The sequence below is a fragment of the Pelobates fuscus genome, chromosome 5 (genome assembly GCF_036172605.1).
Source record: "Pelobates fuscus isolate aPelFus1 chromosome 5, aPelFus1.pri, whole genome shotgun sequence".
NCBI classification, from domain to species: Eukaryota; Metazoa; Chordata; class Amphibia; order Anura; family Pelobatidae; genus Pelobates; species Pelobates fuscus.
The window spans coordinates 353,191,850-353,219,203 of NC_086321.1; the positions used below are offsets into that span (position 1 = coordinate 353,191,850).

Sequence of the window (27,354 nt, forward strand, 5' to 3'; positions counted from 1 at the left end):
TTTAAAGTGTCGATTGGTCCTGATAAGTGTATAGTCTCTCTTTACCTCTACACAAAATAATGCAATATTTGGCATCTAATTTATCCTGCTGTTTTTAATTGCAATCAACCTTGATTTGCACCAGATTAAGGGACTGTCACTCAACCTAGAACAACATCATTAAGGAAACTTGCATGGATTATACCAAATATCTTGCTATATTAATATACTTAAGGGAACACTCCAATCACCACATAAGCAGGCTACTCCTGGCATTTTAACCACTGTAGTGGTTTTGGTGTTTTACTTTAATAAGAAGTAAACCTCTAGACATAGCTAACATTTGCAGCTGTTAATGGTCCACTAAATCTAAAACTGACTGGATTTGTCATCTAATGTGATCTAAGCCTTGTAGGAGGTAATCCAGAATATGAATTGTCTTGTTAGCAGCTTGGTCCCTTCTGAGAAATCTTAAAGGAACACTATAGTCACCTAAATTACTTTAGCTAAACAAAGCAGTTTTAGTGTAAAGATCATTCCCCTGCAATTTCACTGCTCAATTCACTGTCATTTAGGAGTTAAATCACTTTGTTTCTGTTTATGCAACCCTAGCCACACCTCCCCTGGCTATGATTAACAGAGCCTGCATGAAAAAAAAATGGTTTCACTTTCAAACACATGTAATTTACCTTAAATAATTGTATCTCAATCTCTAAATTGAACTTTAATCATATACAGGAGGCTCTTGCAGGGTCTAGCAAGCTATTAACATAGCAGGGGATAAGAAAATCTTAATTAAACAGAACTTGCAATAAAGAAAGCATAAATAGGGCTCTCTTTACAGGAAGTGTTTATGGAAGGCTGTGCAAGTCACATGCAGGGAGGTGTGACTAGGGTTCATAAACAAAGGGATTTAACTCCTAAATGGCAGAGGATTGAGCAGTGAGGCTGCAGGGGCATGTTCTATACACCAACACTGCTTCATTAAGCTAAAGTTCTTCAGGTGACTATAGTGTCCCTTTAAGTGCCATGAATTCAAGGTTTACCGTGTATTCCACAGAGTTTCTTGCTAGACAAATGTATTGGAAACCAAAGTATTAAAGGTTCAATAAAGTTGTAGTAATTTAAAAAAATAAATAACCTTGATCATATTGTATTCGTTGCGGAGTCCATTTTTTCCATATAAAATTCCGGGTTATAATTTCAGTTTATAAATTATATAATTTCTATTCACCTGACCTACACTGAGCCAGACAACCTCCATGTTAATATACATGTACGAATTTTATATGGAAGAGAGGACACATCAGAAAAACCTAATAAATGCAGATAACCAGCTTGTCTAATCTTTCTTTCTTTCTGAAGAATGGAGAAAACATTCAGACCCATTCCTGAAAGTTTTGAGCATAGGGTCATTCTTGTTTTTGAATTTCTGGAATGTAAGATACGGTTTACATGATAAAAGGTTTAAAACAGAATATTGCTGCTGTTGCTAAGTATTGCCCTGGCATATTAACCCCTTAAGAACACATGACGGAAATATTCCGTCTTGATTCCAGAAGTTGTGTCCTTAAGGGGTTAACCGAGTTGGGATAAATGGTGACTTTTCATACAAATATCCCTATTGTAAATGTATTTAAATATAATTGTAATAAGATCAACAGGGTTATTCGCTAAAGTATGAAATGGATTTTAAGTAAATTACAAATTTTGGCAAGTCAATTATGTTTTTGGATCGGTTATTTTGGGCTACAATATGAAATTGTCACGATTACTATTTGACCCAACATGCAAAACTATGTAATACACAATGAACAAGGATAACGTATACCGGGCCATAGAATGGCCGGACTTAACGTAAATAAAGAATAGTCAAAATACTCGCTGAGGTCAGGGACACAGAAAGAGACACAACGAGGAAACAAGCCGAAAGTCCAGGTTACCAGAAATACGGGGAAGTCAAAATACAAGCCAAAGTCAAATACCAAAAAGAACTAGAATAGGAACGCACTCTCTGTTAACCAACTAGTGGAAACCACAACAGGGCACTGACCAAATGCTATTTTGAGTTTAAATAACCCTGCTAAGGCTATGATTGGTTGTACATAGCCTTTGACCCCAAAACGTGCGTGTGCGCCGTTTGCGTGACGTGACACGCACGTCAGCGCCATCTTTGTTGATGACGGAGGCGGGGCTACATAGTTGCTTTGGACCGCAACGGCCAGCGAGTATTAGAACGCCGCACCGGTCTGGGATTGCGCCACTAGGGTGCTGAATGGCACGCTGACTTGCCTTAGGTGAGTTTTTATTATTTTCGATCAGATGCAGTCATGCTGCATGGAGGCGCGGGGGACGTGACAGGAATTCACTTTGAATTCCCGATAATACGCATTTTGATTAATAACCTTTCAAGTCTGCAGATTGATAATGTTTGCACCTGGGATACGGAAAATACAACAGATAATTGTTGGAAAATAAATTTAACATCTAATTGGTTTTACGAAAAAAACTCAAAAAGCATAAAGGTTTTTAAATACTGGGATGTTTTAGTTTTGATAAAAAGTGATGGATTAATGACAAAAAAAAATCAGACCTTAATGGAGAAATGTCACCTCAACACTAACTTTTAATATAATGATCCTTTCATCAAGTTTTGTTAACCAAAGTATATGTAAAAACAATTTGAAAAATTATATCCCTGCCTTTAGTATATGACAGGATCTGTCAGCCATATACATACACCTTGGGTTAGACAGTGTTTGTATTTGATAATTAATGGGTCTGATGATGTCACTGCACTACGAATCAGAGAGGACCATAGAGACTAAACAGAGGTTTCCAAACACTGTCTGACCCAAGCTTTATGTATATGTCTGAAGGATCCTGACATATACTAAAGGTAGGAATTAGTTGGGTTTTTTTTTAAACTTTTTTCTAAATATATTTTATTTAACACAGTATCAATTTCCTATGAAAACTTGAAACGATTATCATATGAAAAAATATTGTACAGGGGACAGTTGTCCATTAAATGCTGCACATGGGTTTCAAAGGACAGTGTGGCTGCAATAAATGTTTGTAGCTAGGAATGAAATAATGCTTTAGGTTTTATCGTATGAAACTGGGAAGATTTCTGTAGTTTAGTTGCTCTGATGGGTTTGTTTGTTTTTCACCTCTCTCCCTTCTTCACCAGCCTAGTCGGAATTCTGTGAATCCGTCTGTAGCCTGGAATGCAAACACATATGTTAAGGCACATTTTCAGTTAATACCGTTATGTCTTGTTTCCCAGAGCAAGGAACCTCTTCTAGGAGAACGTGTTATGAGAAAACTGGACACAGACCTCCCCTCCTGGTCGTATTCGCAGGAAAAGCTATCTTCGTTACGTCATTTTTACTGTGGGTAACTTCATTACTAAACAGGAATTTGCAAACTGAAATTCGTATTGTAACATTTTAACAAAATTAACCAAGTGCAAGGATATTTTAAATGTTTGATTTGAGAGTTTTGTTTAGAAAACTCAACCTAAGTGTAACGCATTGTCCCTTTAACCTCTGTGGAACTATAATTAGAGAATCTGGGAGAAGGATTCATACTCAGCTGACAATCGAGTATTAATTCGCGTAGCTGTTCATAATTTAGGTTAGCTCTTGGCAATAATCTTGATTCTGGGAAGCTACAAAGTGGTGTTGAAATGTACTGCTGATTCTAATTATTGTGATTAAGACAAAGGACTTTAAACGTTTGTCTGGCAAACGATTAAGATATTGAAATTGCTTAAATCTTGAAGGAGGATATGAACCGAAACTCCTGATTATGTATGACCATATTTAGGAAATAACTTGCTGTAATACAAGATATTTGCCTCTGAATCTTGACTCTTAGGAAATGATATCGCACAGTTCCTCACAGGAAACCCAACAGCACATGCAGTACCTGAACACGTCACTGTTATCATTCTGTTACATTCAGACTGACTCCAATTAAGACGTGGGGCATTGGTCAGAATGGAAGAAGCAGGGTTTGTCTAAACATATCTAAAAACCTTTACCAACAAAAAACAAAAACAAATGTGAAGTACAAAAAATATATAAATTAACTTAACTTATTAAAATTGTACAGCTTGCTACTTACCGCACAACATCATCGGGGGCAGCACCTTTAAGGCAATACTAATTCCACCACATTGCGAGTGTTACCAGTAAAACGTTTCATTTAAAATTGATTTGGACATATTACACTATTTATTATTTAATTTTCTTTTAACAGCTGTATCCCCGTTTTTGTGTGATATATTACTGCTCTGTTTGTAACTAATTGTATATAGCGTGTGGATTTTTTCTTTTTTTCTTCTCCCTCTCCCTCTCCCTCTCTCTCTCCCAGAAAGGGAAGAGAAGAAGGAAGTGAAGGTGGGAAGGGAAGAGAATGGAAAAGAGGGGGAAAATATGTCCTCTAAACGAATGCAGGACTCTAAAACCCCAGACAAAACAGAAAATAAAACGAACACAAACCAGACCACAAACCCCCACAGAAGCAGAAGACAGATCCTTCACAGAGATGTCTTCACATTACCCTCAAAATACCACTGACCAAGATCTCTTCAGCATTGTTAATGATATAAAAAAAATAAGTTTAAAAAAATTAAGTTTACGGATCTAAAAAATTAACTCTCGGCTATTAGTCGAAGAATCCAAACCATAGAAGAATAAGAAGAGGCACTCAACCTCCAATTACAAGTTCTAAAATATTCACATATTGCCTTGGAATTAAAGTTAAACAATTAGAAGAAAAAGATTCAAATTTACAAGATAGATGGCACAGATCCAACTTAAGGTTCACTTTATATATGTCGTGATTAGTTGTTCTGATTGGTTACATTTTTATGATTGATCTGTGCTGCTAGAGTTTGAGTAAAGAAAGGTAATGCAGGCCAAGGTGGTCAGGTAAGAATTCACCTGGCCTGTGGGTCTGTGCACGGGGGCTGTGCAGGATGAAGTACCAAGTCGCAGGACAGGCAAGGACTGAACCAGCAGGATTGTCAAGGGATAGCCGAGGTCAAAGGATGCCAGAGGACATGAGCAATGAGGAGTAGGATGATATTAGATATTGAACATTATGTTACGGTTCTACAATTAAGAGATAATTCATTTTATTTCTCTCTCTTTCTTTCTGGTTTGACTTAAATTTGACATCAGCAGGTCTCCTTCCTACGAGTACCACTAGGTACCGAGATATTAGGTACAGCTATGTTCCCAATGACCTTTGGAATCAACACCTTGATGTCTTTGGTCTTGTACGTGGAGTTAAGATATTTTATTCTATTCGATTTAATAGAATATTGTTGCATGTTGTGTATATGTGTGATTGTATGGGCCATCCTAAAATGTTTTTTCTTATTTAGTTTTTAGTTTACAATTCTGTGTTTATAGTTTTATTTTTTTTAATTTTTTTATTCTTTATTTTTCAGTGCTTGGATAAGCTTGTCCAATATTATAAGTATAACATAAGAGACACTTTGTATTATAACATTACATAACAATAGCAGGTTCATAGACATAGTCATTCTATGCTTGCGGGGTTAAGCACATTTCCGAATTTTGTGATACAAATGAGGTTTCATACCCGGGTCTGGTATTGGGCTTATTAAAATGGGTCATGGCCATTCATATCGGATTACCCAGGATACGCCAAGTAAGTGGTGTGGAGAGTGTTGGGTAGAACGTGCCAGCATGGGGGGGGGGAGGTCAAGAATATGTGGGCGGTCGGCGGATGTGGGCCCAAAAGGAAAATGGGGGGGACCTATTGTCCTTCCCCTAGCCCCCACCCATGAGCGGCGGTTGGGGGCCGTAAATGAAAATGGGGGACCAATCACAGTGTGATGAGTCAAATTACATAGCATGGGAAAATTCCAAAGAACTTTCCCACGCTGTGTAAAATGACACAGAGCACTCTGATTGATTGGTTATATTTCAAGCCAACCAATCAGAGTGCTGTGACAGGTAAATGTAGAGACTTACCTGTCAGTCTCTTCGTTTACCTGTCAGGGCACGCTGATTGGTTGGCTTGGAATGAACCAATCAGAGTGCTCTAAGTCAAATTGCAGGGCGTGGGAAGGCTTTATAAGCCTTTCCCCGTCATGCGGAGCTCAGCCTGCGCGTTGCCCTCACGGGGTGAAGATGGATTACTTTTTTAGCGTCAAGTTTTTTGCGCTCTGGTTATTTATTTATTTATTTAACAGTTGCAACGGATATTGTGGATTTAAGCACATGTAGAGACTTACCTGTCATACTTACCTGTAAATGTAGAGACTTACCTGTCAGTCTCTTCGTTTACCTGTCAGGGCACGCTGATTGGTTTGATTGGAATGAACCAATCAGCATGCTCTAAGTCAAATTGCAGGGCGTGGGAAGGCTTTATAAGTCTTTCCCCGTCATGCGGAGCTCAGCCTGCGCGTTGCCCTCACGGGGTGAAGATGGATTACTTTTTTAGTGTCAAGTTTTTTGCGCTCTGGTTATTTATTTATTTATTTAACAGTTGCAACGGATATTGTGGATTTTTATTTGGCCTTTTTGGGGCTTAAAAAAGAAGATTTTAGAAAAAAGAAGACATCAAATGGTAAGTTATTTTTTATTTACAGGTATATAGATTTCTTGTCCCCCCTCACTATTTTTAGGGTGAGGGGGGTAGGTAGGTCTTTATTAATTTTTATTTGGGTGGGGGGGGTGACTAGGGGCTTAGGAACCCTTAGTCACCTGGGGTTGGTTTACATTTAGGCCCCACCCGTTGCCCATATGTGAGGGCCCTGGGGGGAAGGACAATAGGTCCCCCCATTTTCATTTAGGGCCCCCACCCGCCACTCATGGGTGGGGGCCGGGGCGGGGAGGACAATAGGTCCCCCCATTTTCATTTAGGGCCCCCACCCACCTCTCATGAGTGGGGGCCAGGGAGGAGGACAACCGGTCCCCCCCACCTTTTCATTTAGAGCCCCATCCTCTGGGGGTCGACACTAGAGTGTTTTTTTTTTTTTTTTTTAAGTACAGCCTTTTGGTAGATAGCTCCCTAATACCGTGGGAATTAGGGCATTATCTACTAAGTGGCTGCAAGATGCAGCCGCGACACAAATCGGATCGGAATTTCATTCATTCGAATGAAATTCTGATCCGAACAAAGTCCCGAATTGCGTCCTAACATGAATGGAGAAACTGTTTTCATTCTGTTAGGACGAAATTCTGTAGTTTCGCCGGCGTCCTAAGTGACAGGACGTTGGGGAATACTGACAGGAAGCATTGCGAGATCACGGAGGAAATGTGAGAAATGTGGGAAAATTTCTCTGACCACAGGAAACGGAGCCCACTTTGCTCCTCCGCTGGTCAAAGCTGGTCAGGTGTAGGAAACCTCCATAACACAAATAGTCCCTACTTTGTCTTATGTTTTAAAGAAAACTAGAGCAGACAGGAAGAAATGAAGAACAGATCCTGACAGAGGGAGAGAAGAGGATTGATTGGGGAAAGGTAAGTTGGGCATGACAGTGCCGCTTTAAAGCTGAACCTGGCTTGCTGCACATAAGAGAAAGCTATCGTCAGATTTTTACCTTGACATAGAAATTTATTGAAGATAGAATTAAATATGTTTGATGGAAAGTAATATAGGAAGCATGTGAAGAGGCCATAACAGTTTTGGGAATTGTTTAAACAATCCCTTCCCAAATGAGCCAAAAGACAGTTAGTTTCAGGTGGTTCTGCCTCTAGGCATAGGCGTGCACAGCCTATTGCATTAGGGTGTGCACCATAAAGCACAAACACAGGCCGCGTGTATATGTATGTATGTATATATATATATATATATATATATACACACACACATATATACACTGCTGTGTGTGTGTGTGTGTGTGTGTGTGTGTTGTGTGAGGGTGCTGTTAGTGTGATGTGTGTGTGAGGGTGCTGGTAGTGTGCTATGTGGGTGAGGGTGTTTGTGTGTGTTTGTGAGGGTGCTGTTAGTGTACTGTGTGTGAGGGTACTGGTAGTGTGCTGTGTGTGTGTTTGTTAGGGTTCTGTTAGTGTACTGTGGTAGGGTGCTGTGTGTGTGTGTTGTTTGTGTGCTGTGTTTGGGTGTCGTGTGTTTGTGAGGGTACTGCTAGTGTTCTGTGTGTGAGGGTGCTGTTTGTGTGTGTGAGGGTGCTGTTAGTGTGCTGTGTGTGAGGGTGCTGTGTGTTTGTAAGGGTGCGGTGTGTGTTTGTGAGGGTGCTGTTAGTGTACTGTGTGTGTGAGGGTGCTGTGTGTGTGAGGGTGCTGTATGTGTGTGGGTGCTGTGTGTGTGTCAGGGTGCTGTGTGTGAGAGGGTGCTGTATGTGTGTGGGTGTGCTGTGTGTGAGTGTGCTGTATGTGTGCGAGAGTGCTGTATGTGTGTGGGTGCTGTCTGTGTGGTGTATGTGTCTGGGTGCTGTATGTGTGTGAGGGTGCTGCATGTGTGTAGATGCTGTGTGGGTGCTGTCTCTGTGTTGTATGTGTGTGGGTGCTGTATGTGTGTGAGGGTGCTGTATGTATGTGGGTGCTGTCTGTGTGCTGTATGTGTGTGTGTGCTGTATGTTTGGGTGATTTGTGGGGTGGAGGTGGGGGCAGATCAGTTAATATCCCCCTCCCTTCTTACCTTATGTAGGGAGGGGGCTCCTTTCTGCCTTCCCTGGTGGTCCAGTGGAGAGTGAACTCTAGCCTGCGGGGCTAGAGTTCACTCTCGCGAGATTTGAGCGTTGCCGTGGCAATGCTCAGATCTCGTGAGAGCAACCCGGCGGAGCTGCTGGCTAGAGCTCCCCGGGTCCTCTCCTGCCTCTCTCACTGCCTGTGGGTCGGTGAGGGGAGGCTTAGAGCAGAGCCGGCGCTCGGATAGCGCCGGCTCTGCATAAGCCGACAGGGGAAATCCTGAGATCTCCCCTGCCGGTCTCAATCCAGAGGCGTGCCGCGGGGATTAGGGTGTGCCCAGGCACACCCGGCACACCCAGTGCGCACACCTATGTCTCTAGGGATGAAGACTCCCGGATATTTTATGTGACCAGATCTCTAGTGTAGTACCAGTGTAAGCATGTATGACACGCTCAGGGCCGCCATCAGGGCATGACAACCGCAACGTTCAGTGGGTACATACCGGGTCGCAGGGGGCCCTGCGACCCCGGTATGTACCCACTGGGCCAGCCTCTTCTCCTGGGGGGCCCAGTAGCCGGTCACCTCAGGGCCGCCCAGAGGCTGGCCCTGCTGCCAACCGGCGGGCGCGCGAGGGAGCACTCTCCTCTGAGTGCTTCCTCTTCAGCTCCCTCGCGCACCGTACTGATGCCGGAGCCGGAAGATGACGTAATCAGCGAGGGCGCGCGAGGGAGCTGAAAAGGAAGCACTCAGCCAGGGAGAGTGCTCCCTCGCGCGCCCGCCGGGTGTCAGGGAGAAATTGGAGTGAGTGGGGGTGGGGGAGAGGGAGGGAGAAATTTGAGTGAGTGGGGGTGGGGGAGAGGGAGGGAGAAATTTGAGTGAGTGGGGGTGGGGGAGAGGGAGGGAGAAATTTGAGTGAGTGGGGGGGAGAGGGAGGACATTTAAGTGAGTGGGGGGAGAGGGAGGAAATTTGAGTGAGTGGGGGGGAGAGGGAGGAAATTTGAGTGAGTGGGGGGAGAGGGAGGAAATTTGAGTGAGTGGGGGGCGAGAGGGAGGAAATTTGAGTGAGTGGGGGGGGAGAGGGAGGAAATTTGAGTGAGTGGGGGGGGAGAGGGAGGAAATTTGAGTGAGTGGGGGGGAGGGAGGAAATTTGAGTGGGGGGGAGAGGGAGGAAATTTGAGTGGGTGGGGGTGGGGGGGAGAGGGAGGAAATTTGAGTGGGTGTGGGAGGAAATTTGAGTGAGTGGGGGGGAGAGGGAGGAAATTTGAGTGAGTGGGGGGGAGAGGGAGGAAATTTGAGTGAGTGGGGGGGAGAGGGAGGAAATTTGAGTGAGGGGGGAGGGAGGAAATTTGACTGAGTGGGGGGGGGAGGGAGGAAATGTGAGTGGGGGTGGGGGGGAAGAGGGAGGAAATTTGAGTGAGTGGGGGTGGGGGGGAGAGGGAGGAAATTTGAGTGAGTGGGGGTGGGGGGGAGAGGGAGGGAGGACATTTGAGGGGGGGAGAGGGAGGGAGGACATTTGAGGGAGTGAGGGGGGGAGAGGGAGGGAGGAAATTTGAGGGAGTGAGGGGGGGAGGGAGGGAGGAAATTTGGGGGGGGAGAGGAAGGGAGGAAATTTAAAGGGGGTGAGAGGAAGGAAATTTGGGGGAGTGGGGGGGAGTGGGGGGGAGAGGAAGGGAGGAAATTTGAAGGGGGAGAGGAAGGAAATTTGGGGGTGGGAGAGGAAGGAAATTTGGGGGGGAGCGGAAGGAAATTTGAGGGAGGGGAGGGAGAGGTAGGAATTTGAGGGGGGAGGAAGGGAGGAAATTTGAGGGAGGGGGGAGAGGAAGGGAGGAAATTTGAGGGAGGGGGGAGAGGAAGGGAGGAAATTTGAGGGAGGGGGAGAGGAAGGGAGGACATTTGAGGGGGAGAGGAAGGGAGGAAATTTGGGGGGGAGGAAGGAAATTTGAGGGAAGGGGGGAAATTTGAGGGAGGGGGAGGAAGGAAATTTGAGGGGGTGAGGGAGGGAGGAAGGAAATTGGAGGGGGGAGAGGAAGGAAATTGGAGGGGGGAGAAGAAGGAAATTGACAGGGGTAGGGGCAGAGATTGACATCCATCACACACACACACAATGCACCCCTTGCACACAGAAAAACACACAATGAATGACACACAGACACGCATACACAAGCAATGCATCCCTTACACACAGCAACACACAATGCACCCCTTCCACACACTCAGTGCATCCTTTACAGACACACACACTGCATCCCATACATACACAAACTCACCTTGCAGCCCTTACACATACAAACACAGATTCACACAATGCATTCCTTACACACATCAGGACATCCCCCCACACATACACACCCGTGTGAACAAACTCATTGGTGGAACATGAAGGTGGACCCTGGGACCCAGACCTTGAGCTGTGTAAAGGGCCCTCAAAAAATGGAGCTGCTTCCCGTTCTCCCAGAACATTGATTTTTGTGACCACAGTTACAAACCGCCTCCAGAGAGCCTGTTCTACACCAGACCAGTGGAGCCAGACGGCAGCTGAAACCCATCATCATCCTCATCTGGTTGTAAGTAGGCAATCTAGTATATTATTCGTGGCACTAATCTCTAATTGACCTCACATTAAAGGGACACTATAGTCCCCAGAACACTGCAGCTTAATGTAGTGGTTCTGGTGTCTATAGCATGTCCCTGCAGGTCTTTTATTGTAAACACGGCGGCACTGCAGCACTGTGTTAGTTAACATGGCAGATCATATGAGTGGGGCACTGTGATGTTACATGGGGGGCGGCAAACTTTACTTTTGCCTAGGGCGGCAAAAATCCTTGCACCGGCCCTGCAGACACTGCATCCCTGTGGGCGGACTCGGGGGGGGAGGGGGGGAGGACTCGGGTGCAGGCGCCGGGGGGCCCAGACCTTGAGCTGTGTCAGGGGCCCCAAAATTTCTGATGGCAGCCCTGGACACGCTTAATGGGAAACACAGTCCCAGAGCTACAGGTATGGAAAGATTTGCTTCAAGATTTACTCCACATGCCTAAAGCACTGAATCTTGCTGAAATGCTTTATGTGTGAAAAGTGTGTCCTTTTTAAAAAAGTTTTTACAAAAAGTGAAGATTTCAATAGAACTTGGCATTTTTTCCATTACCTTGTTACACCCCCTGCCTATCAATCAGATAACCGGTCCTGTTACTTCCTGGTAGTTTAGCTCAGAGGCAAGTCATTTTGAAGAGCACTTGCCTTGCAAAGACTTCTCCTTGAGCTGCATTGGGAAGTCTGTGATTGGACAGACACAGAAAGTCTGGGCGGGATTAAAAGGGGAGGGCATGCAAAGGCTTCAGACAAGACATCCACAGCATTTGATAGCTATTTTAGTTATACCCTAACTAAAAAAACATAATTAAATGCATGCATGTTTTAATTGGGGTATATCTACTAAATTGTTAAAAAATAATATATATATATATATATATATATATATATTATTGGTGTGCTCCTTTAAAAGGAATACGGCAGTATCATTAAGAATCTTGTGCTAGGTTGAATTAGATGAGAGAAATTAATTATTCTTGCCTAAACCGCAACGCAGTCTATGCAGCTAATTCCAAAACACAACTCTGAAAAATGTTGGATCCCACTTAAAACCAATTAATATAATCATTGTTCTGAAAAAATAAAGACTAAACAAATGTCATTAAATTTGTGCTGAAAAAGCAAGAACGACCGTTCATCTTAAATGCAAATTTGGCTCAGCTCGAAGTAGCTCAATCTGTAAACTAATGAAAACATTAGCAAGCTGAGGTAGACAAGTTGTGTACACAAATGCATTCTAAACAGATATTTGCACCCATGTAAGGCACGTTTCACTCAATCATAAACACTTTTTGCTTCAAGGCTAGCCAGTATTACATTCTTTCACAAAAGACATAATGGTATGAAGAATTAATAAAAAAGGAAAAAAATAGCAAAATGATGTCAAAATATTAAGTAATGATAATTCTTCTGCAAGAGTGCATAGATTTGAGCATTAGTGCTTAATCTGCCCTCTGGGGTAGGAAGGACAGAGGTAATTGGAACGTTTAGAATGGCGGATCTGAATAATATTTCTTCATTCTATGAATAGAAGTAAGAACTAAGAGCACAAATCCCCTTACGCTCCACTAGAACGGACACACACACACACACATCCGTACAGATCACACAGACAGACAACCAGCTGTTTCAAATAGTTAAGGATTCATCTCATAACGAAACCGTGCGGCTTCCTGCAGAACAGGATCGTGCAAAAAAGCAAGTAAGTTCCACTTCTAACCTTTATATTATTTCTTCTTTATCATCTAATAGATGTTTTCGAAGAGGGAACCCAAGTTTACTGAAATGGAGCATGGAGGAATAATAAAACTCTTAGACAAATTGATCATTTTAGAACATATGGTTTGTAGACACAACTGTTTTGTTTGCCCCTTTATGCTTGCTATATATTCTTAACCCCCTCATTTTTTTGATATCCTTATATACTGTATAGGAAAAGAAGTGCCATTGTTCTGGTAATTGGTAAAATTATTAGTTCATAGCTGGTTTAATGGTATAACTATCAAAACTGCAGGAGAAACAGACAAATATAGTTTAATTGTTTTTGTTTTTTCTAATTGAGGATGCATATCACTTGTTTTAGTTTCTTCAGTAAAATCTCTGGAGACATTTCTAACTTTGTGTTCTTGAAATTAGTTAAAAGAGCTAATAGTCCCGGGACATTAGGGTTTGCGTCTTATACAAAGTCCATATTAATTTAATGTTAAATCATAAAGAACATATGTTTAAATTTACTAGGCAAACTTCAATGTGGTTTTTTTTTTTACTTTTTGTTTTACGTAAAAATATATATTGAAAAGTGCAGGTATGAATGTAACTGGGGTATACGGAGGACCATCTGGTCCTACATTAAGATGTAGCTGGACACATCCCTTGTACATATAATAAGTTCAGTGTGACATCTTTCCTTTCTGTTCTTATTTTGTACTTAAAAGTCAAATTATGCTTCTCGAACATTATTTCAAGCTCACATTCCATACTACTTGTGATTGAATTCTGGAAATAGGACACAGCGCTGTTGAATTTAAAAGTTAAGGTAAGACTAGCCAAATTGAAATTTTACCTTAAATTTGAAATTCACTTTAAATTCTCAGTATAGTAAATAACCCTGTTTGTTTAACGCTGTATCCTTACAGTGTTTTAACTCATTGGATGCCACATTTGAGACATGCATATGCTATGGTATATGTCTGGTATGCATGTGTGATCATACTGCTCTGTTATTAGGATCACAGATATATAAATGTAAAATTAGATGTGTTTAGCAGCTGTTTTACATCTGTAGTAGTTTCAAGTAACATTTTAACTGCAAGGTTTTCTTATTTTTAGACGTTTTATGACACATCAGTCAATAGGGAAGCTAAAGAATCATGTTACTATGCATCCTCTACGGTAGCTGTTATTTGCTCGATGTGGGCTTTCAAATTAATCTCTGGGGTTTCTTCTCTAAACTGGTGTTGCTCTTAGATTTGTACAACAAATGTACTATAACGTGACCTAAGAAGTGAAGATGTGCTATCACCAAGAGTGTTCCTCACTCACTCAAAATGAAATGTATAAAAGAACAACAGATTAGCTGATATAGCTGCAAAAAGCCAAAGGAGCTCAAAAGGTGGGATAGCACATACAATATAACAGGTGCAAGTAAAGATACAACGTGTATAACAGGACGTGATCTGGAACAAATCTAAAGGATAATAAATTATATATAGTGAAGTATGTAATGGCAAGTGGAAACAGCGCCCACGAGGTAGAGAACTTACAAGAAGTACAGATGGTCTGCGCTCATCTCCCCTTAGGGGTATCTGTATACAGGGAACTCTTCAAGTGGAAATCCTCAAAAGGATAAAAATATATACATAGAAAAGTACTGTTAAAATGTAAAACAATTTTTATTGCACTGATTGCACTTACATTCAGGTAGCAATCAGCAAGCACATCTCCACTAGCAAGTGGAACAGGATGGTAAATGAATCTGTGCAGAAGGTGGAACAGCAGCTGGTCACAAACCACTAAGTGCCAGAAATAATAAATAAACAAATACAATCATAAGATAAAATAAATAAGAACAAAAAGTCTTTAGAATACTCAATTGAGTATTCTAAATACTTTTTGTTTTTATTTTATTTAAAATAATAATAAATTAACAAATACAATCATAAAATAAAATTAAAACAAAAAGTCTTTATAATGAGTATTCTGAAGACTTTTTGTTTTTATTTTATTTTATGATTGTATTTGTTAATTTATTATTTTTTTTGGCACTTAGTGGTTTGTGACCAGCTGCTGTTCCACCTTCTGCACAGATTCATTTACCATCCTGTTCCTATGGCTTTTTGCAGCTATATCAGCTAATCTGTTGTTCTTAGATTTGTCACCCATAGAAATCGGTCACCCCAATCTTTCAGAATGCCCAAGGTATCAGCCAAAGATGGCTGCTAAGTGAGGTGCTGCAAGGTGAGTTAAAGCACACAGAGGTTTAGAGGGTGCTCTGCAGCACCAGGAGGTACACAATTTAAGGCTAGGGTGCAGATGTAGGCAACCTTTGGCACTCCAAATATTGTTGACTACATCTCCCATAATGCTCTTATGGCCATTAAGCTGGCAAAGCAGCAGGGGAGATGTCCAAAACACATTGAGCGCCTGGATTGCCTACCCCTAGATTATGGTTATACATGTCTGATTAATGATTCAATAAGCCTACCCCAAAATCTTAATCTTACCCATTAATATTACTGTAACTGTAAGTGTAATGAATCGTAGTCAGTTGCTAAATCTAACCCTAATTTAACCCAGTTTCCAATTGCACCCTAGTGCTGTGTAACCCAGATTTTACTTACACTGCAAGTTCTGGTAAAGCCCTCTTCAATCAGTGTATACGTAGATTCCTGTGAGATCACGTAGACCACCTACCTTCGTTTGCATAGGTGAAAGACGAGAAGGGGTAAATGCCTCTGTCACCACCGATGTACAGGCTGTATTTAAAGGAAAGACATACAACCAGCTTCAGGTGATTTTTCAAGGAATCGAAAGCAAGATTAGAAAAGGAGGACCGAACCTGGATATTGGGTATTGGGAGAGTCTCCTGCAGCAGCTTAGGGCTTACATGGCCAGAGCTAGGTAAAGAACATTTTGCGTGATGGGACTCCACAAAGACACGTTGTATGGCTTGTTAAGTATGCAGTAAAATTGGCAGACTGATTCATATTTATTTATCTTTTTCGTTGATTTTTAGGCTTCGAGAGAGACACCATGACGTCTTGCGTCAGAAACTCTTCAAACTGAAGCAAGAGCAGGGTGTGGAAAGCGAGCCTCTCTTCCCCATTATAAAACAGAACATTCCTAACGGATAAGAAGTAAGGCAAACGGATTTTATATAATTATAGTGCAATAAGTGTGTTTTCTTGCATTTCCTTTTGCCCTCTTTTACAGGCCTACCCCCTACTTCGGTTCCGGCACACAACACCGACTTAATTCCAATCACAAGGTATTTCACTATACGATATTAACCGACCACAAGTTTAAGGCCGTAAGGCCTGTATTTGTGGAGGAGTTAGCGTTCCTATATAAACGCTACTCCTCCCCCCGCCCCCCCCTTCCTACCTTGCCGTACGCACGCTGTTCACCCCACCCACCTCTCCCTCTTATACAATTCATTCGGGGAGACCCTCTTTTACAGGCCTACCCCCTACGTCGGTTCCGGCACACCACACCGACTTAATTCCAATCACAAGGTATTTCACTATACGATAGTAACCGAGCACAAATAATAAATATATATATATGTGTGTGTGTGTGTATATATGTATATGTGTGTGTGTTAACTGGTTTGTTCCAACACTGAAAATATAACATTTGTAATTGACTATCTCATATACAGTAAACATTTCTTGTCTTCCAAGGCCAGACCAGGGAGATTCTGTCTCAGAGCAACCTGGCTCATCCTCTGCAGCCAATGCCCCAGAGGATTCTAGCAGTGCCCAAGAAGGTGATGGCAAGGGTGAAGGTGGGGAGTCTGTACTCATGGAAGAAGACCTAATCCAGCAGAGCCTCAATGATTATGATGCTGGAAAATACAGCCCCAAGCTGCTGAGTAACCAGGAGCTGCCTTTTGATGCTCATGTAGTAGACTTTGAAGAGGACCAACAAAGACTGGTGCTCTGCAGGCAACAACTACAAGTCACAGGTATTTACTAATTGAATGTAACAACATTTATTTAAATGTTGTTGTTACGTGCTATTAAATGTAAAATTTTGCCATGACTTAATCAATGCTTTAAAGTGACACTGTAACTGCCTCGTCTCATTAAAGTGGTTATAGTGTCTGGAGTTTCCTGCCACTGTCCTTCTGTTTCTGGAAGTCCATCATACTGTGTGCTGTTAGGGCTGATGAGTAAGCCGAAGCCTGAGCAGAAGTGACTGGCTGAGAGTGACAGATGGCAGCTCTTAGCCTATCACAGTCCCCATTGCTGGTATGAATTGGTGTGTCTAGAAGGAAGTGCGTAATCTGTCTTGGCCACAATTCCATTAGGGGTCAGGCTGTGGCGGCCAGTGACCCTCGTTCAGTACTAAACATCATGAACATAGTTTAACACTGAATGGAATGGCCGTTCAGAGGAGACCAACATGATAACCAATTTAATGCTATGAAATAGTTCTAGTGCCCCTTTAATGGTTCAAACAAACAGTATTAGAACTCTGATACATTCTGAGATGTTGTGAATCCAGCTTGGCTCTTAGAGGGATACTATAAGTGCTAAAACAACTTTAGAGTTAGGAATACAAACACTATAGTGATCCCTTAACCCCTTAAGGACACATGACATGTAGTTGTTCTGGTGAGTATAATCGTTTCCTTAAGGCATTTTCATGCAAACACTGCCTTTTCAGTGTTTACTTTTCCCCCTAGGGACACCTCCAAGTGGCCACTCCTCACATGGCCACTGGAGATGCTTCCTGGGGCAGTGCTGCAAAGTAGGCAACACTGTTGTTCAGTGTCTCCACGCTCTGCATGGGGACGCTGAATTTTCCTCCTATAGATGCATCTCTATCAGGAAATGCTGATTGGCCAAAATGGCATTTGGCCCCATCTCCTTCTGATTTCCGCCAATCAAATGCTTTCCCTATGGGGAAAAAAAGCGGCAATGCTGATGATGTCACCAAGGAGGCGGATCGGTGCGGGGCCAACGCCGGGACCCATGCGGCCCTTCTAAAAGGGGTTAGGGGGGGGGGGGGGGGGGCAAGCCACCCAAATGGTGGATTTAAAACTATAGGGTTAGGAAAACATGTTTGTATTCCTGACCCTATAGTCTTCCTTTATCCCCTTAAGGACTGCTGACGGTTCAGGACCGTCATCGGAAAAATCCCCTTTAGGACTAATATGGTCCTGAACTGTCATAACGGTAATAATTACTTACTCGATCGCAGCCGTTCCCCCGCCGGCGATCGGCATTGCTCCCGGTCTGGAAGGGCTGCCTGACAGCCCAGGCAGTCCACCCTCGGCGAATTAGGCCCCCGCAGCCATGTGATCTCGAACGGAGCAGTCACATGCTGCAATAGACTTCCGTGTATCTGCCTGCAGGGGGACTGCTTGAACTGACAGGCAATTTAAATTTTACGTGCATATTTATGTAATATTTTACATAATTAAGTAATTTTATTGATTGCAATTTGAGGGACCTGCCTGACAACCAAGGCCAAAAGTCCAGAGAATTTAATTTGCTAGCACTGTATTTAACCCTGTAACGTTCCAAGACACCCTAAAACCTGTACATGGGGGTACTGTTTTACTGTTTTTATTGTCTGTGAAAGTGCAGTTTTTTGCATTTTTTCACAGCCAAACTGATATTGTTGTGATACGTTTTACTGTTTGTGTCCAGTGAAGTCTCCTGAGTATAACAGTACCCCTCATATACAGGTTTTATAGTGTTTTTGAAAGTTACAGGGTCAGATATAAGGGTCACATTTTTTTACATTGAAAGTTGCCAGGTTGGATATGTTACCTTTGAGAGCATATGGTAGCCCAGGAATAATGATTACACCCATTATGGCATACCATTTGCAAAAGAAGACAACCCAAGGTATTGCAAATGGGGGTATTGAAATATGTTCAGTCTTTTTTAGTAGTCACAAATACTGGCCAGAGTTAGCGTTCATAATAGTTTTTTGCATTTTTACAAGTTGCTGGGCAGCTTTGTTACGCTCTCCACGGGGTCGCCGTTTTGCAGGATGCATGTGGGGTGAGCTTGTGATCAGCCCCACTGTAAGGACACCATGCTCCGCTTCAGGGTTGGTGATCTTTGGCAGAGGTAGACAGTGCGTGGTGTGGCTATCTACGAGAACGGCAGTCATTGTGGGTCCTGCTAGGTCTCCGGCTCCGCTTGCCAGTGTCATGGCTCATGGAGTGGATAGGTGAGTAGTCGCTTGTGGAGTTGCTTGGGGGATTCAGCTAGGCAAGGACTCTTCTAGCTCCTTAGACCCGTGTTTCGGTACCCCGCTGGTTACTCTGGTTGTTGTGGAAGGGACATCCCCTCTGCCGGTTTTAGCGCACATGGTCACCGCCATCTTGGGTGTCGTGCTCGGGCCCTCAATCAGAATGTTGGTGTCTCTGGGGTCCGGTTGCACAGCCCCCGGGTGTGGGCCGGGATCACCCCAACCAGCCCATGGGCAGGATAGTGGGGCAGTGGCAGTCTGCCCCTCTCACTGCTGGTTTAGGCCCCAACTCTGTCGTCGGTGGCCTCACCTCCTGGGGACTGAAGCTCATGGAGCCAGCCTCTCCCTGGATCCGGTGTCTCTGTGGCATCGAAGACCCACGCTGTCGGTCCGTTTTCAGGTTGTTTTCTTTGTTTTTTATGCTTGATTAGGAATGGGTTGCAGGAGCTGAACTCTCTTGCGACCGTCCAGCTCGGCGGTCCGGCCCCGCCCCCCATTTTTTTGCATTTTAAACACACAAATATAAATGCTAACTTTGGCCAGTGTTTGTGACTAAGTGGCTACAAGAAAACATACCCCATATGGATACCATGGGTTGTCTACTTTAAAAAATAAAATAAAAAATATATGTACATGTGAGGTGTGATTTAGAGATTTATGACCGATAAGTGTTACAATGTCACTATTGATAAATTTTAAAAATATATATTTTGAAACAGCAATTTCCTACTTGTGCTTATAGCCCAATAACTTGCAAAAAAAAGCATGTAAACACTGGGTGTTTTTTTTTTTTTTTTTTTACTCAGGACAAAACTTTGAATCTATTTAGCAGTTTCTTTCATTAGCTTTAGTAGTTAAGGGGACACTCCAGTGCCAGGAAAACCACCCGTTTTCCTGGCACTGCAGGTCCCCTCTCCCTCCCAACCCCCAGGGGAAAATTACAGCTTAACACAAACACCACAAAAGTGTTAAAACAGCTCTGGTCCTTAACGTAGAACATGGCCCGAACAGTCCGGTCCTGAAGGGGTTAAGCTAAAGTGTTCCTTTAATTGCTGTTGCAATTTCTCTTGATCCACAACTGGAAATCTCATTTAATTACTTTTCTATAAGAATTGAGCATGCATTAAAATGAACATGCATATTTTTATGTATTTTTTCTTTACAGTAGAATGATTGCGAAGTACAATTACTATTTCTGTCTTTTATTATTGTTATTGCATTATTCAGCTGTAGATTTATAGGAAAGAACCCTGTGCTCAGATTAAAAACAAAACTCAAATCTTTCTCCAGTTTTTATAAAGAAATACTTCAAAACTATTTGCTGCTTTTCAGCAGTGACCAATAAGCTGTTTGCATGCTGTATTCTGTCCATTAGATGGCAGCATTGCGCTGAAACCATAGACATGGTATAGGGTTTTTCCAAAGACCTTATGAAGAATGTTTGCAGGTGTTACCTGAACTTTGAGGAACAATCTAAAGTAGTGAAACTCGAGCACATGGATAGTGCTCAGGCAGGAGAAAGCACTTTAAAGAGTTACTCTTCACCAGACAACTTTTATTTACTCCAAACAAAGTAGCTTTTAGTGCAATTTTATGATTACATTTGACAAGATCATTTTGTTTTGAATGATGCAGTTTAATATTCATGTCCTCCTACATTGGAGGTTTAATAAATGTATAGTTAAAAAATTCTCTGGGGTTTATCAAAGTTTAACTCTATAGCCTAATCAACTAGGGTAAATAAAATACCTACATTTGGGGACCTTACATTTCTGTGAAGCCCCAGGATATACATGTCCATGCCTGCCCTAAATTTAGTGGATGTCTCACTCCTAGAGCACTCTCTGACCCGTCTTGAGATGTTCAATTTATATTATTCTCCTATAATATAATATTTGCGTATAACATTTTTACGGTAGAGGATGGATATTGGCAGCCAAACCTGATTCGGCAGCTGGATAAGGCATTGAGGAGTTGAGCCAAGAAGCTAATAGGCATTGAGACGTAGAGTAAATGGACAGCTTGGATTATCCCACTCTCAATGATCACCTAGGGAAAATGACCCAGCATATGTGGTGGTGGGCAAACTGGGTTGGATTGAAGGAGAGGTTTCTGATAATGTTCTAAATTGCTGGCCATTTGGAGGGCAGCTGTTAAGCTGTACATAGTAGAAATAAATGTAGATAATGGAAAAGTTAAAGTAACTATAATAGTTTGTGATCCTCTAATCATTTAGAAAAATAAAGTTTCAAGCTTGTGGTTTTTCTTAATGATCTGTAAATTACAAACTTAACTGCTCAAAGTCATTTAATCACTTTGAATGATATAATGATTTTAAAGACTGTGTGAGTAAGAAGTGAAATACATTTTGTGGGATGCTGCTTTGTGTTTATATTTGTACTGCATAGCGTATATTAAATTACAGAAGGAAGTACTGATATTTTTTTCTTTGTTCTCCCCAGGTGATGCCAGTGAGAGCCCTGAAGACATCTTTATCAGGAAAGCGAAAGAAGGTATGGATGGTGATGAGGCCCAGTTCAGTGTGGAGATCCCAGTCACAAGCAAAGCTTACCTATGGGCGGACAAATATAGGCCTCGAAAACCTCGTTTCTTCAATCGTGTCCATACAGGCTTTGAGTGGAACAAATACAACCAAACACATTATGACTTTGACAATCCTCCCCCCAAAATTGTCCAGGGCTACAAATTCAACATATTTTATCCAGACTTGATTGACAAACGATCTACTCCGGAATATTTCTTGGAGGCTTGCCATGACAACAAGGACTTTGCTATATTACGTTTCCATGCTGGGCCTCCTTATGAAGACATTGCTTTCAAGATTGTCAATCGCGAGTGGGAGTATTCTCACCGACACGGCTTCCGTTGTCACTTCTCTAATGGTATTTTCCAGCTGTGGTTCCACTTTAAGCGCTACAGATACAGAAGATGAGCCATGACCTGAAATTAGACCATTTCTTTCCTGTTTTTGTATAGCAACAAAAATCAAATTTGGAGTTTTAGTGTTAAATAAAAAATATGGAAACAAACCAAGACTTTTTAGAAATTCCACCCAAGACCATAATAAATGTTTGGCCAAATATCCTGGGTGCCCTCACTGGTGGGTGAGATTGTAATACTTTTGTACAAATAAAAATGTTTGTTTGTTTATTGTTAGCCATGGGGTTAAATGGAAATTATCCAAACACAACTTATTTGCAACTTCTTTTAACCGTATTGGCACCTGAATTAGTCTCAATTGAGATATTGCCCAGAATCCTTAGCTCTATTGTTTACACTCAGCTCATGTGCACGTCCATCACCTATTACACCGTTTTATATCCAGATTTTGTTTGTCACGTGCCCACTAACTGTAATTTAATTATAGAGCATCACATGGGGGTGGGGGGGGGGGGGGGGGGGAGAATGGTTAACCTGAGTTATGTGATTTTTTATAATTTATTGAATGGTATAATTTCTAGAGAAGTGGTAGTTAAATGTTAAAAAGAAGAAAATAAATTAGATTTAGCATAGTAAAAAAGAAAACATTTCGAAGGATGATGTCCAAATATAAACAATTAACATTTAGCTCATGCCAGTGATTTGTGGAAGGAGAAGCAAAGGGGATTTCTGGATAGTTCTTACAGACTTGTCCATTAGTGAACATATTTCTAGGAAATGTTTAGTAAGACATAGTTAAATTTTAGCCTCCTATACTTCCCTGGGGCATATATTGTTACATTATGTTTGTTAATCAAACACTCAAAGCACCATAACCACTGCAGTGTTGGTACCCTGCCCCCCATTAGGAGTTAAAACATTTGCAGATGGTTTCAACAACTTATCTGGGGTCTACTGGGTGCCCGCTGACTTCTCCCTGAGTGCCAGACGCTTTCTGTATTGAGATAATCCTGCCTGCAGGGCTTAACTCATTGTCTGACTGTGATCCACTTACCAGTACTTTCAACCAATGAGGTGGCTCTGTACAGCAGGATTCTGAGGGAGAGCTAATGGGAGGAAGTGGATGCCAGGTAAGTTGTCAAACCATTAGTAAACTGTTTAGGGCAGCGATGCCCAAAAAGTAGATCCACAGTTAGAATTACAACTCCCTTGATGCTTTGCATTCCTTTTTGAAAGACAAAGCTTCATGGAAGCTGGCGTTTTAAAACATCTAAGGATCTATTTTTGGGGCAGCCCTGGTACCATTACTGCTCCAGTCCGCTGGTCTGGAAATAGTGCATAGGAAGGGCAGGTAGAGGACCAAAACAGCAAACACTACAATGTACCTGGTGAGTACTATTGGAACAATAACTCCCAGTCCCTTGAGTAAATTAGTGGAAATGCAATTGCGTGTTGTCCTCTGTTAAAAGCTTCTCAATCCAGATATCAAATGAAGGTTCTCTGCTGTGGTAACAAAGTTCCATGGTAACTTACAAAAGACGTAATAACACACATACCATCACACTTTTAATGAGTGATTTGTGAGTGCAATTCTAAACTATGAGAGTGTTTCTATATCTCTTCTCCTAATGATCTTCAAGCTAAAGTAATTGATCGAAAACTACAATTATTGGACCATGTGTGCTATCTCCTAGAGCAGTGGTTCCCAAACTTTTTTTTTGCTTGAGTACCCCTTGTCAGCACATTTCTATAAATTGTACCCCTCAAATTAGCGACATGTTTGTTATTACTCTAGTTGCTGTTATTTCAAATGTATACATGTTTCTCTGTCCGATCTCCCTCTGCTTCTCCTCTGTCCCAGGTCCCTGCTTCTCACAGTGCAGATACACACTGACACACATGCAGACACACTGACATGTGCATATACAAATATAGAAACACTGACACAAAAACAAACACTGAAGCAGATGCCCAGATACACACACTGAAACACATACAGATGTACAGACACACAGATCCAAACCATTACACAAAGATACTAACAAGGACACTCACAAAGATACAGACACACAATGACACTCACATAGATAGATATACACACTGACACACATGTAGATATACAGGCACACAGATACACTGACACACATGCAGATGCACAGACAAACACTAGGCCGGTTCAAGACTATTTTGTGCCGTTGGCAAGACCAGCTACTTGTGCGCCCCCACTTCAAATTAACAAAACTTGCCAACTTTGTGTGTCTTTCTTCTCCCAGCCACTTTGTGTGTCTTCTCTCCCCCCCCCTCCTTAGCCCCTATGTCTCTTCCACCAAGCCCCTTTGTGTGTCTCTTTCTCTTCCCATGCCCTCTGTGTGTCTCTTTGTGCTCCCCAGCTCCTCTGTGTGTGGGTCTCTTTGTCCCTCCCAGCCCCTCTGCGTGTCTTTGTCTTCCCCAGCCACCATCTCCCTAGCTCTTCTGTCTATTTGTCCCATTGCACCTCCCTATCACCCAACCCCTTTGTGGGTCTCTTTCTCCCCCCACACCCTTTGTTTCTCTCTTCACCCCCAGCCCTTCTGTGTGTCTCATTGTCGTCCCCCAACCTAGAACTCTGTGTGCCTCTCTATGTGTCTCATTAGCCCCCAGGTCCTCCATGTGCCCAATTAACCATTCCCAAGCCCCTCCATGTGTCTCATTAAACCCCCCAGCCCTTCCATCTGTCTCTATAACCCCCATCCCCTCCATGTGTTTAATTGACTTCCCCAAGCCAATCAATGTGTCTCAGTAACCGTGCAGCCCTCCGTGTGTCTCAGTAATCCTCCCCAGCCCCTTCATGAGTCTCAGTAATCCCCCAAGTGTCTCAGTAACTCCCCCATCCCCTCCATGTGTCTCAGTAACTCCCCAGCCGTCCATGTGTCTCAGTAACTCCTTATTGGCAAACTTTCAAAATGATTCTTACTTTTGACATTGTACAGTATTTGTACAGAATTGTATAAATGTCACATTTGACAGGCTCTGGAGCCTTTGAACCAAATACATTTCTTTGACACAATTGCTTTGAGAAACTGTGATGAATCGAGGGCTCAGCATAGACTGTCGCCATAACCTGTTTCGCAAAAGAAGTTGTTAATAAACACAGCCAGAGTTATGTTAATTCTGAACTCCTTGTACCTTATTTAGGATTCGCATTTGCCAACATCAGCCACTAAACTATTCAATAAACATTGACTCCAGCACAATACAGAGCTGAAAACATTTGCAGTTCTCCAGTACATATTTGCAGGATGAGTTTTAGCAGCGAGTCCCGAGCCAAATATTAATTTACTTGGGAACTGTTTGCATTAGACCAACAAAAAATGATTGCTACTCTAAAGTGCCAAATGCACATCTCTGCCCATGAGAGTTTAAAGTCTTTTACTACATCAGACTTGATGTGATCCTTGACTTTATTTGATGTTATCTTATGTCAGATAATTATATTAAAAGAGAACTATTATCATTTGTAATATAAAATGATTCCTTACTGTTAGAAGAAATAAATGACATGAAATAAAAAAAAAATCCATAGATTTCTACAAATTCTATGTAGAAATTCAAACCACTGTATTTACCTCCATCCCTGGACCTGAGTGCCTGCCTCCATCTTGTCTCACTATTAAATCATTTTGGAGTTCATTTGTCCGCAGTGGCCACTAAAATTCTCCAGGAAAAGAAATAGAGGAAGAGTAATTTTGAATGGTAGAAAAGGAACTTGAGCAACGTCAAGGGGCATGGCACCCACATAATGACATTAAGAAACAGAGGAAGAAACTCCTTCACAATTACTTCAAAATCTTCTTGGAAATGGAAGACAACATTGATGGTTATTTGAAAGATTTTGAGAGGCAAAGCATGCTCCAAGGAAAAGGACTGGGTACTGGGGACTAGCTGATGGGGAAGAGGCTCAAAAGCTTACAGGGTAATGCCAGACAAGTGTATCATGGACTATTCTGTAGCAAAGGAATATTTATTAGACCGGTATGCTATGACACCTGAGGCCTACTGACAGAGATTTAATGACCTGCAGAAAAGGGAACAGGACTCCACGAAGAAAGGATTTAGTAGTCAAACTGGTGGAAAGTGTGCCAGGTTACCATAGTGGAAGAGGTATTACAAGTAATACTTATGGTGCAGTTTTATGTACATTTTCTTCCTGAAATGTCCCCTTGTGGGAGAAGAAGCTGCTTAGTGCGCAAGTATGTGGACACAAGGAAAGGTACACACACCGTACAGCCATCACCCTGACTACAAGATTAGACACCTCTACCCACCATGATCCAATTGGGTCCCAACCTACACCAACCTTTCAGGGCAGGTTCCTGTCAGCTCTAGGGAGAAGTGCATTACTCACTTACAACACTTGTAATTAACCAGAACACATTAAGACTAATTGCCCACGCTATAACTCTCGTAGTACCTGTGGCTCAAGGAATACCCTCAACAGGCCTTCCAAGTCTGCCCTGTCAGGTCAAATAGTAGGAATACGCTGTTACTCCTGTCAGCAGGATGGGCTCATTAGGAGCACGGAATATTGGTAGCAAGGGGGAGCACAGATTGCATAGAAGGTCCAAAGCTAGATCAGATAACAAATCACAGTACAAGTCCATGTATGAACTCTCAAGCGTTGCCACCTACTGAAGAGGTGGTTTGGTCAACCGTACATTCCCATGAATCTTGTACAAGCGCCAGAGAGGCTACTATATTCATGCCTCGGACGGGGATGGCTCTTTTTATCAGCTGATACTTTAAGACAATCAGTAGTTCCCTTCACAAAATGTCTTAAATTCAACATGAATAGTTGAAGCCTTCATGGTAGGGACCTTCTGGCACCATAACTTATTACAGTGAAGTTGTTATTGTGCCCAGATGTTCCCTTTAAGTAAAGGGAACTAACTATTTTAAGTATTAAGAAAGGCTGGAGAGGTTGGAGAAGTTTATACGAGACAATACATTTCCTTAGGTGGATGTGATTGATTATACAAATACATACAATGTCAACACAATCATCTCTTGACACGTACATTAACACGACAAGAGAAACCATGGTCATCCATTGCAATATTACCATGTTGATCTAGGGGTAAAAAGAACTACATTGAGGTGTTTTCCCTTATTTTGGGGGGAGTGTGGAATGTTGAACTAGATGTACGTCTCACAGATTTGTTTTGATTTTTTTTTTCAATAATTACTGTGTTTTTTTCTGCTATTGACATATGAGACCTAAGTTAAAAAAAATCCTGAAAATAAAACAAGAGTTAGATTTAGTGTAGAAACACAAATGATGTGA

At 42.2% G+C, this 27,354-nt stretch overlaps 1 protein-coding gene across 1 annotated transcript; it reads left to right on the forward strand.

Moving 5' to 3' along the window:
* The first annotated feature begins 16,030 nt into the window (after positions 1-16,030).
* On the forward strand, positions 16,031-22,199 carry LOC134611751 (splicing factor Cactin-like). The gene is made up of 3 exons (XM_063455958.1): positions 16,031-16,057; positions 16,604-16,887; positions 21,596-22,199. The coding sequence occupies exons 2-3, from the start codon at positions 16,725-16,727 to the stop codon at positions 22,084-22,086; spliced, it is 654 nt and encodes a 217-aa protein (XP_063312028.1). The 5' UTR covers positions 16,031-16,057; positions 16,604-16,724; the 3' UTR covers positions 22,087-22,199.
* The last annotated feature ends 5,155 nt before the right edge of the window (positions 22,200-27,354 follow it).

Excerpts from the sequence above, each read along its gene's own strand:
- LOC134611751 (XM_063455958.1), top strand. The coding sequence starts at position 16,725 with ATGGAAGAAGACCTAATCCAGCAGAGCCTCAATGATTATGATGCTGGA. Across the intron at positions 16,888-21,595 it reads GCAACAACTACAAGTCACAG|GTGATGCCAGTGAGAGCCCT; the intron begins GTATTTACTAAT and ends TGTTCTCCCCAG.